We start from the raw sequence: 19,474 nt of genomic DNA, 5'->3' as shown, positions 1-19,474 counted from the left end.
CTTTACCTCAAACCTAACCCTTATTTATAGAGTTTAAAGGAATCTAAATTAATTTACCTCTTAATGGTCATTAATGCAAACCTTAATTGTTTAACGGTAGCCGTTATCACATTTATTTGTGCATTAAATCTGCTCAACAACTGTCGAGACCGAACGACAAGAGGCTTGCCGAGACCGACCAGCTGAGAAGCTGATATACCAATACCGATCGGTTGCGTGCAAGTGCATAGTAACAGACGTAATTCCATGATCCTCGTAGAGGGGTTACATAGTGGTGCCTTGCATTATTGTTGTTGTATGAATGTATGAAGTTAATCCGGGGTTTATTCTAACGCTCTGAATAACCTCAATCTCAAGTAGAGATAGATTGTTATGTGGTAGAGAGTAGCAGAAGGTCCTAGTTTATATATGGTCGCCAGTCAGGGACATAGGTGTTGACAGACTAACCTTGTGGATGACATAGGTTGGTGTTTGAATTTGGATTTGAATTGGTATTGTTGGACGTCACCATAAGTGCATGAACCACTGTAACTCGACATTCATATTATATCTGCATGAGTCAAGTCTATTGATAGTTAAATGTGTATTATGTGTGTGATTCCTTGTATTGAAATTGTATTTCATGATTAATTTAATAATTGTTTTATAATGTTGTTGTTTACTCTAGCTTACCTTAATTTTGTGTTGTTTGTCTCTCTGTGTTTTCTCTTTTGCGATGATCACCTTGAATGATGTGAGCTTACGGAGAACATTGTTTTAGTTGTCTCAACGTGAGGTCGAGAGTGAAATAACAATATAGATAGTTTCTTTTATTCTTCAAATAGAAAAATTTGTTCATCAGAAATATGTAGTTTTTGTTCTATCATCATATATGTAATGTTTATTTTAATAGTTTTATAATATTAAAATGAGATATTATAAATATCAAGGGTTAAATATGTTTTTAGTCCCTAAACTATTGACCGTTTTTGGTTTTCGTCCCTCTTCCAAAGTAAGGTACAATTTGGTCCTCAATCTTTAAAAAACGTTCGTTTTAGTCGAAAAAACGAACGTTTTGAGGACTAAAAACAAAATTTTGAGGACTAAAACGAACGTTTTTCTAAAGAATGAGGACCAAATTGTACCTTACTTTGGAAGAGGGACGAAAACCAGAAACGGCCAATAATTTAGGGACTAAAAACATATTTAACCCAAATATCAATGTTATAAACATACCATTCACGATTCCAATATTTTTATATATTAAAGAAAAGTTCAAACACATTGTAAACATAAATCTTATTTGGTCTCTACTCAAATATTAATTGGTAAGTATACATACTAATATAATATTATAGAAATAGTTAGTATTGACACTAGTGCTTATTAAAATAATAATATTAATATATTGTTAATTTAGTTAATATACATCAAACAAGAAGCGGTTCCTCCTACACTTCAAATTAAATTTTTATCCTGTACTTCAAAATATCAAAAATATATTCACCGACGTTCAAAAAATTTACTTATTCGAAAGCCAATAAGAAATTTACAGGCGTTCAAATTTTTTTTTTACTTTTTTTATTTAATAATAATAATAAAAAATAATAATTAAAAATAATAATAATAATAATTAAAAATAATAATAGTAATTAAAAATAATAATAATAATATTAATAATAATTATAATAATAATAAAAAAATAAATAAAATATATAAAATTTAAAAAACGATAAAACCTTTAACCGCCTTTCGTTTAAGAATTTTTTCTTTTAATTTTTCTTTAACTTTTTTTTATTTAATAATCATAATAAAAAAATAATAATATTAAAAAATTAAAAAATAAATTTAATATTTTAAATTAAAATATTATTTATTTAAGAAAAACATAATACAAATTAAAAAAAAAGTTGAAAAAGATATGTTAATAATATTTTCAAATACGGTTAGCATTGAATAATTCAAATTGAATGTGTTAACTGTAGATACGGTTAACATATTTTTTTCTAAAGGTTTTTTTGTTTTTAATTTTATAATATTATTTATTTATTTATTTTAATAAATAATATTTTATAAATTAAAATATTAATATATATTTAATTGTATGAAAAATATTAAATTAATTAAATATTTATTATATTAAAACAATAATTTTTTATTATGAAATTTAAATAAATAATTTCTTAATTTAGTTTTTTAATTTAAAATACTAAATTTTAATATTTTTAATATGTTTTATTATTATTAATAATAATATTAACAAATAAAAAGAAAAAAAAAAGAAAAAAACCTTAACTGTATTCAAATACCGATTAAATAAATTTTTTAATTGGCTTTCGCTGATACTTTTAGTATTTTAGAGGTGCACAAGTTGATAATGACACTTTTAATGTTTTAGAGGTCCAAGATAAAAATCGGGAGGTGTACGAAACTGCTTTCAAACAAAACATGTTGCATACAACAAATATTCTAAGCTGTTTACACTGCTCTTTACTTTTAACTGAAATATCAGAAGTACTTCACTCCCAGTTCCGAAATATTCCGCTCCTACCACGTTCTGACTCTTCCCCACACTCAACACCATTACAAATATTATCACATTCCTTCTGGCCGATGGAAACTCGTTCAGCCTTTCGATTCTGCAATGTCCTCAATTGCTTTTTCCTTTCTTCATTTCAATCGCTCTTTTCTTCTGCTGCTCAATCTCCTAGCAGCTTTCGCTTACTGCCGCGTTCCCTCCACTCTCGAAGGTCCCTTTCATCCTGTCACCGTTCCCTTCGACCGCTCCTTGCTCGGCGCCGTCGACTTGCCGCCCTCCGATCCCCGCGTTCGCCGCCGCGTTCAGGGTTTCCAGCCCGAACAGATCTCTCTGTCTCTCTCCACCACCCATGACTCTGTTTGGATCTCATGGATTACAGGTATCTCGGGATAGACTATATATAGTAATATAGCTATGATTTTAAATCATGATAAATGAAGAAGTCTAGGGACGAATTCGACCTGCAAAAGAGTCTAAAGCAGTTCATGATCGCGAGTATAATTGATTTTAGGTGTGTAATTTATGTTTGAATGCTATCATAATAAGAAGTTCGTAGTATAGTTGAGTATACGTTTAGTTTATCCAGTTCAAAGGCTATCTAAATCTGTTTAACATTGAAATCAGTTCTTAGGGTAGAATCAACTTTTTGAGAAGAATTTAATGTGGGTTTTCATCTAAGATCATGTTAGCTTGTATTTTTGTGTGATTTTGAGTCATATAACGCGAATTCGAAACACACATAATAAGTCAATTGAACATGAAGTAAATTGGGTTTGGATATTTTTAATCCAAGGGTGGTGTAATTCATGATGGTTTTCTTGATGGTGATATGATAATAACAGGGGAGTTTCAAATTGGTTTCGACATCAAGCCTTTAGACCCAAAGACTGTCGCAAGTGTCGTCCAATATGGAACTTCAAGATTTGATTTAGTGCATGAAGCTAGAGGTGAATCTCTCATCTACAACCAGCTCTATCCTTTCGATGGCCTTCGGAATTACACTTCTGGAATTATCCATCACGTTCGACTCATAGGTGATATTTTTTCCCCATTTCTTTCCTAGAAAGAGTTCAATTTTAGGGACTGTCCATATCATTGTTTCTATTTCAGTGTTTTTATGTCAAATTATAGTAATGTGTTGTCTATACACCCTGTGTATTATGTTATTCAAAGAACTTTGTCCATTTTTCTTGAACTAATTGTATGCAAGTTTCGCGTGCTCTTACTTAAATACAACTACTATATGTTACTGTACTTTTTACTGTATATGTAGGATTGGAACCAAGCACACTGTACTATTATCAATGTGGAGATCCTTCACTCCAAGCCATGAGTGATATAAACTATTTCAGGACCATGCCAATTTCTGGTCCACATAGCTACCCTGGCAAAGTAGCTATAGTAGGAGATCTTGGTCTCACTTATAATACAACTACTACCATAGGTCACCTGACTAATAATGAACCTGATCTTCTTCTATTGATTGGTGATGTATCCTATGCGAATCTGTATCTCACAAATGGAACTGGCGCGGACTGTTATAAATGCACGTTTCCACAAAGTCCTATACATGAATCATACCAGCCTCGATGGGACTATTGGGGAAGGTACGTAGACAAATTGTATAATTTCAAGACAATAGTTTAAGGCTGACAAAAGAACACCGTGACATTATATTTTATATTATATCTTCTTATGGTACCATAACTGAATGATTCCAGGTTTATGCAAAACCTAATTTCTAAAGTTCCAATAATGGTGGTAGAAGGAAATCATGAAACAGAAGAACAGGCCGATAACAAGACATTTGTAGCCTACAGTTCTAGGTTTGCATTCCCCTCTGAAGAAAGTGGATCTTTATCCACATTATACTACTCTTTCAATGCTGGGGGCATTCATTTTATTATGCTCGGAGCTTATATTAATTATTATAAAAACGGTATTTCCTTGTTCTACCCCTTTACACGGTGATGTCAATTTTGTTTTAATTGATTTATTGATTTGTCACTTCTTAGTATTATTGATTCAGTAGGCACACTTTTCAGTCCTTGTTCGAGAGACAACAGATCAGATACAATATTGCAAGAAATGTTAACCAGTAAAAGAAGATGAACCAAATACTTAAATACTGTACCAGAGCCATGCTATTTGATGTGGGACTTGAGTACCCATAATACCCAAGTTCCTATCCGTTAATTGTCAACACTAGTGGGCCAATTACTTTTAAGCTAGCACCACCAGATTAGATACTGCAACTTAAAATGAAAAGACAACGAGCCAAGAGAATGACCCTCGTGAAACTTCATTGTACGTTACTTTTAAACTTGGACCATCCGAGTAAATACAACTGAAAATGAAAAGATAACGAGCTAAGAGGATGACCCTTGTGAAACTTCATTTTACCCCTGCTTCTCAAGAATGTGGAATGTAATTTGAGTTTGTCATATATTTGGATCCACTTACGTACTACTACTAGTAAAACTACTTTGATTGACCATGTATTTTGTATGATATGAATGACAAGCACATTTTAACCTGAATGTGGAAGAAAATTTTCTTGTCTAATACTCTTGCCTTGATTCAGAAATTCAATCAAAAGAAGCCTAACACATGGCCTAAAATTTGAAAGTGCAGCAATGTGATTTTGTTATTACAAGTTACAATCAAAGCGAACAAGGAGAAGATATAAGATGTAGAAATATAGGCAAGTATAAATTATCAGTGATAGTGGATAGAACAATTAAATGGTGCTTGAATGTGTTTAAAATTTACATTGTAATCAATTCAAGTGCTGTTGACTCGTTTATTTCCTGCTGCGTGTTACCTGCGATGCTTATTACTATGGCAGGTGAACAATACAAATGGCTGGAGAGGGATCTGGCAAGTGTTGATAGATCAATAACTCCCTGGCTTATAGCTACTTGGCATCCACCATGGTATAGTTCTTATGAAGTTCATTATAAAGAAGCAGAGTGCATGAGGGTGGAGATGGAAAACCTGTTATACTCGCATGGTGTGGATATAGTATTTAATGGACATGTGAGTCATCCTTAGTCCTAATAAATTAAATGACGATAATCAATTTTGGTTTGTTCTTTTACATTCTAAAAGCTTAACCTGTGTTCGTATTGCAGCATATAATAATTAAATAAAAGCAATCTGAATATCTGGTTATCAAATGATTAATGATTGTTTTTTCTGAATCAAATTGGAATACGTATTGTCTGATCTGCTTAACGCATATATGCACGTGTGCTTAGTCAAACATATATGAATTAAGCCTAAGCTTATGCTTTTTACTTAAATTGAATTACAGGTTCATGCTTATGAGAGGTCCAATCGGGTTTACAATTACAGTTTAAATCCCTGTGGTCCTGTGCATATTGCAGTTGGGGATGGGGGTAACAGAGAGAAGATGGCAATCAAATTTGCAGACGAGCCTGGTCATTGTCCTGATCCATTAAGTACTCCTGATCATTTTATGGGTGGCTTTTGTGCAACAAATTTTACATTTGACCAAGAGAGTGAGTTCTGTTGGGATCACCAGCCAGATTACAGTGCTTTCAGAGAAACTAGCTTTGGCTATGGGATTTTAGAGGTACCACTCCTTTCCTACCTCACCCCAAGCATGGTGGTACAAGTTTCATTTATATTCAATAAATCCATACTAGCAGTTGTGCGTACTAAACATTAATGAACTGGTGGATAGTTACACGTATAAAGCTTTTTTATATCACGTTTGTTACGCTAGAATGCTACTGTGTTGCTAAAGCTAAATAACACTTCTGAGATTATACAACCTTTCAAAATTGTATTACACTGGATTTGGTTTCTTTTAAATGAAAAATATATAAACTTTCTGAATAAAGCATACTCACAATCATTGATCGGATAATCAACTGTTTAGTAATACGATAAAATCATATACACTATACAAAATTTGAAGATAAATACAATCTCAACAATTTATATTTAATAAAGGGTTATTATTGTACTTTATATTCTAAAATGTACTTCCCTCACTTTAGAGGAGTCAAATAGTTGCAAATTGTATATATTTTTTTAATTTTTTGACCTCTTAGGGCATTTGCGTTACTAGCTTGTGGAACCGCAAATTGGCTGAAGAAAGTATCAGAATTTTCACTCATCTGTGGTGTTTCAATGTGTCATGCAGGTCAAAAATGAAACGTGGGCTTTGTGGACTTGGTATCGTAATCAGGACTCGTACAAGGAAGTTGGGGATCAAATTTACATAGTGAGACAACCTGATATATGTGCTGTTCCTCGGAGTGTGTGCGGAGATTTTACTACTTCGATTTAAGAGGCACAAGGAGTTCATTTGGTGTAATTAATGAATATGTCACAACAGCTGAATATTAACCTCTGTGGAAACCACAAAGTGCGCTAAATGTCACTAGCATTAACATATGCTACCTAGCACTCGTAGGTCAACACTCTTTTTTGGTAACGATCAATGTTCAGAATGTTTAACAAAAAGTAACGTAAATCCTCAGTATTTTGATAAAATGAAAGTGAAAAATGTTATAAAAAAGAGTGCCTACGCTGCCGTTATATTGATATTGGAAAATATCTAAGTTGGTTTGGTTGTTCACGTTCCTCAAGAAATGTTGGAAGGTCGCAACTCCAAGTGGTCAAAACCACTCATCCGCAAGTCTCGCTCTGGATCATTCATGTTCAAAGAGTGTTTCGTTCATCTCCAAGACACGAAATCAGTTTCGAGAAGCTTTTTCCGCAAGATTTTTTTTTCTTGGATCACTCCTTTTCATACTATAAATAAGCACTTTATTTACTTCAATATACATCATCATCAGAAATCACTCTTCTCTCATTCTCTCTTCTATTAGTTTCATTATTTCTCTTTTCTTCTTTTCCTAAATATTTTTTGGATTTATTTTATACTTTTTTTTAGAGATCCTTCTTAGTTCTGGGATCGTCAGAAATTCTGAGAAGTTCATGTTGTATCTTGGGGGCTTATGCAATACACTGCAGATAAGTTCTTAAAAACAATGATCCTTAGGAAATCCTTTGTTCGTGATCTTTATTCTTTTATTCTCATCTTCTACAACAATCTTAAGGATTTGTGGCTGATAATAACAACTCAATCCAGAGAATCAAAATATTATTTTCGAAACGCAGACGGTCTTCTCGAAACCTTTTTCGGATGTATAAAAAATTGAAGTCTTCTTTGGTCAGAATTTTCGACGTTGGCAAGAACGTGTGTCAACCCTCTTAGACATGTATGAAGTCTTTGCTCTTTCATTTTCAAAACCTAACTCTAGTCTCCCTCAAAATTTGAAACAAGTTGAAGATTATGTTCATGCAAACAAGATATGCTGACATACTTTACTTAGTGCACTCTCTAACGATTTGTTCGATGTGTATTGTTCCTATAAGGAAGCGAAAGACATTTGTGATTCATTAATTCTCAAATACATTGTTGATGGTATTGTCAGACAAAGGTTCATTATTGGGACTTACTATCTCTGGAAAATGGTTGAAGACAATGACATAAAGTCACAAATTAATGAGTACCACAAGTTGCTCGAAGATATCAAAACGGAGAATGTTCTTCTACTAGATGAATTTGTTTTAGAGCTTCCAATCGAGAAACTACCGCCTTCCTGGACTGATTACAAGCAACAACTGAAACACAAACACAAGTAAATGTCACTTTTAGAGCTGATCACTGACATAATTATTGAAGATACCAACATGAAAGAGTGTGTTGTTGTGAGGGCCAAAGCTTTGTCTGCAAAAGCAAACATGGTAAAAGACAGACCTGCTCCAAAAAGGTACGAACATAAACCTAATCACTATGGAAAAAATTATTTTCAAAAGTCTCGTCCCAACACATCTAACTCCACCTTTAAGAAGAAAGGAAATTGCTTCGTATGTGGGAAGTTGGGCCATTATGCACCACAGTGCAGGCGTAAAGCAAGAAACGACAATCATCATAGGGAAAATATAACAGAAGGAGATGACATTATTGCGCGATTATTTCTCAAGTAAATCTGATAACCAATGTGAGCAAGTGGGTGAGACTCTGGTGCTACCAGGCATATCTGTGCAAACAGAAGTGTTTTTACCTCTTACACTAGTGTAGGGGATGGAAAATAACACGTTTACCTTGGTGATTCCAAGACCATTCCTGTTATGGGAAAAAGGAAAGTTATTCTCAAACTCACATCTATAAAAACTCTGACCTTGAGTGATGTGCTACATGTACAATGAATAAGAGTTAATTTAATCTCTATAGCACTACTAGGAAAAGTGGGGTTAAAGTGTCATTTGAGTCTGACAAAATTATAATGACAAAAAATAATGTTTTTGTGGAGAAGAGATATTGTGATCAAGGTCTCTTTGTACTTAAAATTTTTTAAAATATTAATGAATCCTCTTCTTCTGCTTATATTGTTGACTCATATGATATATGACATGCTAGATTAGGACATTTGAATTCTTCGTATGTTATGAAATTACAACGACTAGGATTAATTAATATGCATGATAAACAGAGTAGTAAATGTGATATATGTATAGAATCTAAAATAACCAAGAAAACATGTTATTCTGTAGATTGTCAAATTGAATTGTTAGGGCTAATTCATAGTTATCTAACTCATTTAATACAAACCATATCTAGAGGAGGTAAAAGTTATTTTGTAACTTTTATAGATAATTATTTTAGATACACTAAAGTGTATTTAATCAAACATAAAGATGAAGCCTTTAATGTGTTTCTAACCTATAAAGCAGAAGTAGAAAATCAATTGAATAAGAAAATTAAGAGGATTAGATCAGATAGAGGTGGTGAGTATGTGTTATTTAATGACTTTTGTGTTAAAGAAGGTAAGATCCATGAAGTAACCTCACCATATTCACCTGTGTCTAATGGAGTAGCTGAGAGAAAGAATAAGACTCTTAAGGAGATGATGAATGTGATGCTTATTAGTTCTAGTGCACCTGATAACCTTTGGGGAGAAGCCTTTGTTACTGCATGTTTTTTACAAAATAAAATACCTCATAAGAAAACTGGTAGAACTCCTTATGAGCTATGGAGAGGTTATTAACCTAACCTTAAATATATAAGAGTATGGGGGTGCCTAGCTAAGGTGATGTTACCTGATCCTAAGAAAAGGAAAGTAGGCTCTAAAACCTCTCTGATTGCATGTTCTTAGGCTATGCTGAACATAGTGTTGCCTATAGGTTTCTAGTTCTTAAAAGTGATATACTTGAAAGTAATTCTATAATGAAGACGAAAATTGTTGAGGTTTTTGAACATGTTTTTCCTTTAAAGGTTAGTGAGACGTCTCAACCTGTAGATAATAATAATAGTGATGCCTTGTGTGAGGAATTAAGAAGCAGTAAAAGATAGAGGAAGGAAACTTCATTTGATAATGATTTCTATACCTATCTAGTTGATAATAATCTAAGTAGCTTTGTAGAAGCTATTAATGCTCCTGATGCAAAACAATGGGATAAAGCCATTAAGACTGAAATTAAATCAATTCAGAAAAATAATACTTGGACCTTAGTAGATTTGCCTAAAGAAGCAAAATCCATTGGTTGTAAATGAATCTTTAAGAAAAAGTATCATTCTGATGGTTCTATAGAGAAGTATAAGTCAAGGTTAGTAGCAAAGTGTTTTACTCAAAAACCCAACATAGATTATTTTGACACTTTTACCCCTTATGACTAGGATTTCATCTATTCGAGTATTGTTAGTCTTAGCAGCCATCCATATGCTAATGATACACCAAATGGATGTTAAAATTGTCTTTTTGAATGGTGATTTGGAGGAGGACATTTATATGACTCAACCTTAAGGGTGTGTTGTACCTGGTCAAGCGAATAAAGTATTTAAACTTTTAAAATCTTTGTATGGGTTGAAACAAGCACCAAAACAATGACATGAAAAACTTGATAATGTATTGCTATGTGATGGTTTTTCACCTAATGATGCTGATAAATGTGTGTACTCTAAATTTGAAAATGGTGATTGTGTCATTATATGTTTGTATGTGGATTACATGTTAATTTATGGTACATTCAATGAAATTGTTGCTAGAACTAAACTGTTTCTAGGATCGAACTTTGAAATGAAAAACATGAGTGAAGCCAATGTAATTTTAGGTGTTAGAATCATAAGGAAGGGAGATAATATATTTCTATCCCAAGAACAATACATTGAGAAACTTCTTAAGAAGTTTGGATATTATGATTTCAAGCTTGTGAGTATCCTTTATGATGCTAACTCTAAATTAATGAAAAATAGAGGAGAATCTATATGTCAGTCTCAATTTGCCTATATAATTGGGAGCTTACTACACTTGATGAGCTTTTCTAGATCATATATTGCTTATGTAGTAGGTAGACCGAGTAGGTACACTCAATGTCCAAATCAAGAACATTGGGATGTACTTTCCAGGCTTATGAGATACTTAAGAGGTTCAATGGATTATGCCATTGAATATACTGGACTTCCCGCTGTACCAAAAGGGTATAGTGATGCTAACTAGATCTCTGATATTCAGATGACACAAAATCTACTAGTGGTTATGTATTCACACTTGGACGTGATGCGATTATATGGAGATCAGCCAGACAATGAAATAATTGCAAGATCAACAATGAAATATGAGTTTGTCGCTTTTGAGATGATTGATAGTGAGACTGAGTGGTTGAAAAACTTCTTAGCAAACATTCCACTAGGAATGAAACCAACCCCATCAATGTCAATACACTGTGATTGCCAATCGGCAATAGCTATAGCTAAAGAGTAGACATATACAATTGAGACACAATTTGGTGAAGTAGCTACTAAAGAGTGAAACTATTTTCATTGACTATATGAAGTCGAAATGGAATCTAGCAGATCCTCTGACAAAACCCTTGGAAAGAAATATGATCTTAGAAAATCGAGGGGAACGAGACTTAAGCCACTAACTAACAAACAAGTGATGGTAACTGATAACAGTTGAAAAACTGTTATTTTCATGATTAAAATTGACACTAAAAGCAACCTTTACACTTAGAAACTAGCTTGAAATCATGCTTTTCTTCATGTTTTTAGAAATAAGAGAGCTGGACAGGTTTATGCTTGATTTCAGTGTTTTTGTGCAGGTTTTAAGGTGAATTTGGTGAAAGAAGTGAAGAAGGAGAGAGATGAAATCAGAAAAGACAACAAAAAGTGCAAAAAGGAGAAGCCGAAGTCACCGCTCAGCGGTAGTTTACCGCTGAGCGGCACTCAGGAGCTTGCGGGAGGTCCGCTGAGGGGCAAAATGGCCGCTGAGGGGAGAAAACAAGTCACGCACTCACCGCTGAGCGGTAGTTTACCGCTGAGCGGCACTCTGGAAGTCACGTGAGGTCCGCTTAGGGGCAAAATGGCCGCTGAGGGGAGAAAACAAGTCACGTACTCACCGTTGAGCGGTATTTTACCGCTGAGCGGCACTTTAATGGGCTTGGACTTGACTTTTTGTAATTTACGAATGATATATAAGCTTTAGGGTTTCCTAGGGTTAGGCATCTCTGGCTGGAACGAAGAAAGCACTCTCTCTTCCACCCCTTTGAAGGAGGATCTTGGATGCTGAGGCTTCCTCTTCACCTTTTTAGGGTTTATTCTTTCATTCTTTCATTGTAATTCATCTAGGTTCACCATGAATATGGTGAACTAAACTCTGTATGTTTGTTGGGGAATCAATGTAATCTTGTGAAACTCTCATATATGGAATCTGGTTTTACATCTTTTAATTAAGACTTATGCTTTCTTTCATCATTAGTTAGGGTTTTTCCTCTTTGCTTAATGCTTGCATTGTTTAACTCATTCGATGCATGATTATTGGTTTTGTCGATACGGGCACGTACGGGGAAGTCTAGATCCGGGGAATTTCTCCCAATTTTATATTGGTTGTCGTTAAGCTCCTTCACTTATGAACTGATCATTAGGAATGCTAGGAATTGTATGAACTCGTGATTAGGGAGAAGCCTTCTAGAAAGGTACATTAGAGAGTGGCATTAACAATGGTGATTTGATTGTTGAATTCCTAAAATATATGAGAGTGGATAAGATGAAATTGACCCCCAACAACATATCCATACATAAATTTCATTGAAAGTGTTTATCTTTTGCTTTTTGCCATTGATCAAAATTCATGCATACATATTTATTTTTTGTCTTGCATTTTAAACCCCAATTAATTCGGTTGTAAGTCTTAGTTAATTAAGAAATCACATAACTAAACTAGGCCGTGAGTCCTTTGGGAAGAACGATACTTGGTCTAACTAAGTTTATTACTTGAACGATTCGGTCATACTTGCCGATTGAAAACAAGTTTGTGACATCATATTTTGGTGTTCATAAATTTGTCCATCAAGTTTTTGGCGCCGTTGCCGGGGACTCGTGGTTTAACTGGTTAATTTGTGTGATTATTAATTATCTTTGACTTATTTTTTTTATTTTATTTTTAAATTTCGAATTTTTATTTTATTTTTCTGTTTTTTATTTTTTTATTATTTTCTGAATATTATATCTTCTCTTATATCTTTTTGTGCTAACCAAATCTTTTCTAGGGTTTTGTGTTCTTGTGTATGCAGGAGGCAATTCGAACTAGGAGCAAGAAAACAACAGAACCTCTGCTTGAAGGATTAGAAGACAGTAGACGGAGGAGAAGAATCAGAACATCTAGAGAACTTTTCCCTCCTCCGGAAACTCTGTTGCAACCATCACCACAAGGTTCTGACAATAGCACAGAAAATATGGAGAATAATAATATCAGAAGAACTCTTGCTGATTACACCAACATAGCTGGACCTCAACACTTTAATAGCATAGCTAGACCTAGAGTCAATGCAGCCAATATAGAGGTCAAACCAGCACTGATCCAACTGGTGAAGAGTAATCAATTTAATGGGTTATCTCATGAAAGCCCATATGAGCACCTTACTACATTTAATGAAATTTGCAACACAGTGAAAATCAATGGGGTGCCAGACGAAGCAATCAAACTTAGTTTGTTTCCTTTCTCATTGGGAGGCAATGCTAAGCTTTGGTTGAACTCTTTTCCAGAAGGAAGTTTCACAGAGTGGGAAGCAGTGGTAACAAAGTTTTTGAACAAGTACTTTCCACAATCAAAGGTGACAAAAGGCAAGCAAGAGATATCTTCATTTAAGCAGGGCATGGAAGAATCACTGGGGCATGCATGGGATAGATACAAAAGTCTGCTAAGAAAAACACCCACGCATGGCTTCAAAGAAGAAGAAGTAGTCCTAATTTTCCTTGGAGGTCTTGGTTCACAAGCTAAGATGATGCTTCATGCCTCAGCAGGAGGAAACATTAAATGGAAAACTCCAGAGGAAGCAACTGAAATTATTGAAAATATGGCTATTAATGACAATGAACTCAACATTGAAAAAGGAGATTTTAGTCAGAAGGAGTTGTTACAATTAAATGAGGCTTTGCTTATTCAAAATAGAATTATCTCTCAACAGCTTGAAGAAGTAACTATGAAACTTTCTCAAATACCACAGGAAATACAACAGGTCTCAATGGTTCAAGTGCAACAACCAAAATGGCAGATGCAATTTACTCCAGTTGAGAAAACAACAAAGCTTGAAGAGACTTTCCAAAGATTCTTGAAGACGAATGCGTCTTATTGTCATAATGTGGATGTTGCATTTAAAAAAATGGAGGTTTATGTTGAGAGAATAGTTGACGAGATGAAACATGATAATCTTGGAAAGGAGTGTAAAACTGTTGTGACTAGAAGTGGTAGAGTGTTAGAGGAGAGACAAAAAGAAAGAGAAGAGAAAGAAAATGAGAATGAGAGTGAAAAAGAAACATGTGAGTGGAAAGAAAGAGTTGAGAGAGAGAAAAAGGAAAAAGAAGAAGAGGAGAGGAGAAAAAAAAAGAGAGAGAAGAGAGAGAGGAGAGACAGAAAGAAAAAGAGTATGAAAAGCCACTTCCTTATCCAAAGAGTTATTCAAGGAAGGAGAAAGAAAAGCAGTTGGAAAGATTCATGGAATTGTTTAAGAAGTTGGAGATCACTATACCATTCTCTGAAGCATTGCAACAGATGCCAGCATATGCGAAATTTTTGAAGGAACTCCTCACAAAGAAACACAAGTATATTGAGAAGGAAACTATCAATATACAGGGCAACTGCAGTGCAATCATACAGAAACTACCTCCTAAACTTAAAGATCCAGGAAGCTTCACTATTCCATGCACCATAGGAGATGTGAAAGTTGGAAGAGCATTGATTGATTTGGGAGCTAGCATTAATCTAATGCCGCTATCCATGTGCAAAACAATTCAGGGGCTGGAAATTAAACCAACGAGAATGGCTCTTCAATTGGCGGACAGGTCTCTTAAGTATCCATATGGAGTGGTTGAAGATGTTCTAGTGAAGGTTGACAAATTTGTATTCCCAGTGGATTTTATTGTGATGGAGATGGAAGGAACTAGTGATGTTCCTCTTATTCTTGGGAGACCTTTTATGAAGACTGCTAGAGTTTTGATTGATGTAGAGAATGGTAAGCTTAAATTGAGAGTTGATGATGAAGAAGTCACTTTTGACGTATCCAAGGCCATGACATATCCAAATGATGACAAAGCATGTTTTCAATTTGATGAACTTGACAAAGTTTGTATGGTGCAAGAAAGGATGGTGCGAAATATTTGTCCATTGGAAAAAACTCTCATTGATGCATGTGAAGATTTAGATGAAGAAGAAGAGAAATTGATTGATGAATGTCTGATGGATTTGGAAACATTGAAAAAGAGTCCAGAGGAAGATCCAATATTTGAAATAATTGATAAGGAAGGAACAGTCAAAACACAGACACCAGAATTAAAAAGATTGCCATCACATCTGAAATATGTGTTTCTAGAAGAAGATGGAACAAAGCCAGTCATCATCAATAACTCTTTATCTCTACAAGAAGAAGAGCAATTGATAGAAATTCTGAAAGCCAACAAAGAAGCAATTGGGTGGTCAATATCAGACCTCAAAGGTATTAGCCCAACTTACTGCATGCACAAAATTTTTATGGAAGAAGATTATAAACCAAGTGCTCAACCACAAAGAAGGTTAAATCCTGTTATGAAGGAGGTTGTCAGAAAAGAAGTGTTGAAACTGTTAGAAGCTGGTATCATCTATCCAATCTCTGACAGTGAATGGGTGAGTCCAGTACAGGTGGTTCCAAAGAAAGGTGGGATGACAGTAATTTATAATGATAAGAATGAACTTATTCCTACTCGGATAATTACTGGTTGGCGTATGTGCATTGATTACAGGAAGCTGAATAAAGCTACTAGGAAAGATCATTTTCCTCTTCCTTTCATGGATCAGATGCTAGAAAGGTTATCAGGGCAGGCTTTCTATTGTTTTCTAGATGGATATTCTGGATATAATCAAATTGTGGTGGATCCAAAAGACCAGGAGAAGACGGCTTTTACTTGTCCTTTTGGTATCTTTGCGTATAGAAAGATGACTTTTGGATTATGTAAGGCTCCAGCTACGTTTCAGAGGTGTATGCAGGCAATTTTTGCGGATCTTTTAGAAAAATGCATTGAAGTATTCATGGATGATTTCTCAGTTTTTGGAAATTCTTTCCAAAGATGTTTGGCTAATTTGAACACTGTCCTCAAAAGATGTGTTCAGACAAATCTTGTTTTGAATTGGGAAAAATGTCATTTCATGGTAACTGAAGGAATTGTATTGGGGCATAAAATCTCTGCTAAAGGAATTGAGGTAGACAAAGCTAAAGTAGAAGTCATTGAGAAACTACCTCCACCAACAAATGTAAAGGGGATTAGAAGTTTTCTTGGTCATGCTGGGTTTTATAGAAGATTCATCAAGGATTTTTCAAAAATTGCTAAACCATTGAGTAATCTTTTGATTAAGGATGCACCTTTTGTGATGAATGAAGATTGTTTGAAAGCTTTTGACACATTGAAGAAGAAGTTAGTGTCAGCTCCAGTAATTGTAGCACCAGATTGGAATCAAAACTTTGAATTAATGTGTAATGCAAGTGATTATGCAATAGGAGTTGTCCTTGGCCAGCGGAAAGAACAAAAGTTTCATCCAATTTATTATGCTAGCAAGGTTCTGAATGATGCTCAATTGAATTATGCTACAACCGAAAAAGAATTTCTTGCTATTGTGTATGCTCTAGAGAAATTTAGACCTTATCTTATTGGGTCCAAGGTAACTGTCTATACAGATCATGCAGCTATCAAATATTTGTTGACAAAACCAGATTCTAAGCCACGTCTGATTAGATGGGTTTTACTATTGCAAGAATTTGATGTAGATATCCGTGATAAGAAAGGAAGTGAAAACTTAATTGCTGATCATTTGTCACGGTTAGTCAATAATGAAGTCACTAGCAAGGAGTCTGAAATCTGGGAATCTTTTTCAGATGAATCACTCATGTATATTCAGCAGAGACCCTGGTTTGCTGATATGGCTAATTTCAAAGCTGCAAGGGTCATGCCGGAAGACTTAACTTGGCAACAAAGAAAGAAATTTTTGCATGATGCCAAGCAGTTTGTTTGGGATGATCCTTATTTGTTCAAAATTGGAGCAGATAATCTTCTGAGGAGATGTGTTACAAATGAAGAAGCAGAAGGAATTCTCTGGCATTGTCATGATTCACCTTATGGAGGACATTTTAATGGAGAAAGAACAGCAGCAAAAGTCCTTCAATCAGGATTTTATTGGCCAACTTTGTTTAAAGATGCTCATAATCATGCTAAAAATTGTGACAAATGTCAAAGAGCAGGGACAATCACTAAACGTCATGAGATGCCTTTACAAGGTATTTTAGAGGTTGAGGTTTTTGATTGTTGGGGTATTGACTTTGTTGGACCCTTCCCTCCATCTTTCAACAATGAATATATTCTGGTAGCAGTGGATTATGTGAGTAAATGGGTGGAAGCATTAGCTTGTCCTAAAAATGATGCTAGCACGGTAATTAAATTCCTGAAGAGGCAGATATTCTCACGTTTTGGCACTCCAAGAGTGTTGATCAGTGATGGAGGATCTCATTTTTGCAATTATCAGCTAGAGAAAGTACTCAAACACTATGGAGTAAAACATAAAGTAGCTGCACCTTATCATCCACAAACCAATGGACAAGCTGAGGTATCTAACAGGAAGATAAAACGGATCCTAGAAAAAACAGTGACTTCATCAAGAAAGGATTGGTCTCTCAAATTGGATGATGCTCTTTGGGCTTATAGGACAGCAATGAAGACGTCTATGGGATTATCACCATTTCAATTAGTCTATGGGAAAGCATGCCATTTACCTGTAGAATTGGAGCATAAAGCATTATGGGCTTTGAAATTCTTGAATTTCGATCCTTATGAAACTAAATGCACACGCAAACGGCAGATTTTGGAGCTTGAAGAAATGCAATTACATGCATATGATTCATCCAAGGCTTACAAAGACAAAATTAAATTTTATCATGACAGAAAGTTGGTGAACAGAGTTTTCAATCCAGGACAACAGGTATTATTGTTCAATTCAAGATTGAAGATATTTCCTGGGAAGCTGAAGTCAAAATGGTCAGGACCATATGTGATAAAAGAAGTGCATCCGCATGGAGCAATTGAAATATTTAATCCAGTTGCTACTGATCCACAAAGAAGTTGGGTGGTGAATGGTCAACGTCTCAAACCTTATCTAGGGGGAGAGGTGCAACAATTTTCCACAATGATGTTGTTGGTTGATCCTTGAAAGTTTGGGTCAGGCTCGTGACGTTAAACAAGCGCTCACTGGAAGGCAACCCAGTGTTTTGTAAGTATTTTCTGTTTTTAGATTAGGGTTTGATGTACTTTATTTGAAACCTGGTTTGTTATGATGGTTTGCTATTAACTGTGATTTTGTGATAAGTAATTCTGAATGATGCTTATGATTGATTGATGTTGAGATAATGTGCACATTAAAATGCTTATACAGGTGATTCACAAGCTTTGTGAACAAATGCAGGATATCATGATTGTGATTGTGAAATTAAGCAGGATGTGTATGTCAAATGTGAATGAGCTTATATGTGAGGTTTTGAGCTCCAGAGTTGTTATTGTTGAATGCTATTACTTTGAAAGCATGAATGGTTTTGCCCAGGTTTTCTATGATTGAATCAATTGCTTGTTTTGCATCATGTGATCAAGGCCATTTGTTGAAAACCTTTTTATTGGCCAAATTCATAAAATTAGCCCACTAAAAGAGAACACTGTGTGTTCTATCCTTTGAACCCTTAGCCTTGAATATACACTGAAAACCTTTAGTTGAAAATCTTTACCTTGAGTTAAGTAGAAGATCTTGTGTGGTATTGTTAAGTGTTCAAGTTTGGGGTTGTTGGGAAAACATGAAAAGCATTGAGCTAAGAGCTAAAAAGTAAGAATAGCAAAGAAAAAGAAAAGAAAAGAAAAAGAAGCAAAGCTCAATGCAAAGGCAAAAGAAAGTTGGGAAAGAATAAGATGATTGTGTTGTATGATTCTCTTAACTCAAGGGTTTTGTGATCTAGAAAAACTAATTTTCTTGTTAGCCCAGCCACGTTATAAGCCATAGAAAAGTCCTTGTGATGATGCATGCTTGTGAATGTTTTTGATTGTGGTAAAATGAAAGGCAAAGTTGATTTATGTGACATTGTGATAGTAGAGTGAATGAGTGATCATCTTTTATACACTTGAGTGTGAGTGAAACACTTGACTTAGTGAGGAAATATTACATGAACACATGAACATCCATGCTTAATTGATTGATCATTCATGAAAATAGCATTTGTTGGAATTTAAATGACTTTGTGAACACTAAAGCATGTGCACATCTTGATTGAACTCTTGGTCATAAGTTTGAGTGAAGTTGTTACTTATCTTGAAAAAGAGGATTTTTAGAATGAGTGAATCATCATATGAATTGGTTG

At 34.6% G+C, this 19,474-nt stretch overlaps 1 protein-coding gene across 1 annotated transcript; it reads left to right on the top strand.

Annotated features, from left to right (window-relative positions):
• The first annotated feature begins 2,476 nt into the window (after nucleotides 1-2,476).
• PAP15 (purple acid phosphatase 15) lies at nucleotides 2,477-7,336 on the top strand. The gene is made up of 7 exons (XM_047304968.2): nucleotides 2,477-2,897; nucleotides 3,361-3,552; nucleotides 3,792-4,125; nucleotides 4,240-4,457; nucleotides 5,367-5,557; nucleotides 5,835-6,116; nucleotides 6,693-7,336. Exons 1-7 carry the CDS (start codon nucleotides 2,624-2,626, stop codon nucleotides 6,837-6,839), a joined length of 1,638 nt encoding a protein of 545 aa, XP_047160924.1. The 5' UTR covers nucleotides 2,477-2,623; the 3' UTR covers nucleotides 6,840-7,336.
• Nucleotides 7,337-19,474: the final 12,138 nt, after the last annotated feature.

Source organism: Vigna umbellata, chromosome 5 (genome assembly GCF_029865625.1).
Source record: "Vigna umbellata cultivar VRB3 chromosome 5, Vumbellata_1.0, whole genome shotgun sequence".
In the NCBI taxonomy this organism is placed as follows: Eukaryota; Viridiplantae; Streptophyta; class Magnoliopsida; order Fabales; family Fabaceae; genus Vigna; species Vigna umbellata.
Note: the sequence above shows the minus strand (reverse complement) of the source record. Positions and strands in the feature narration are given on the sequence as shown.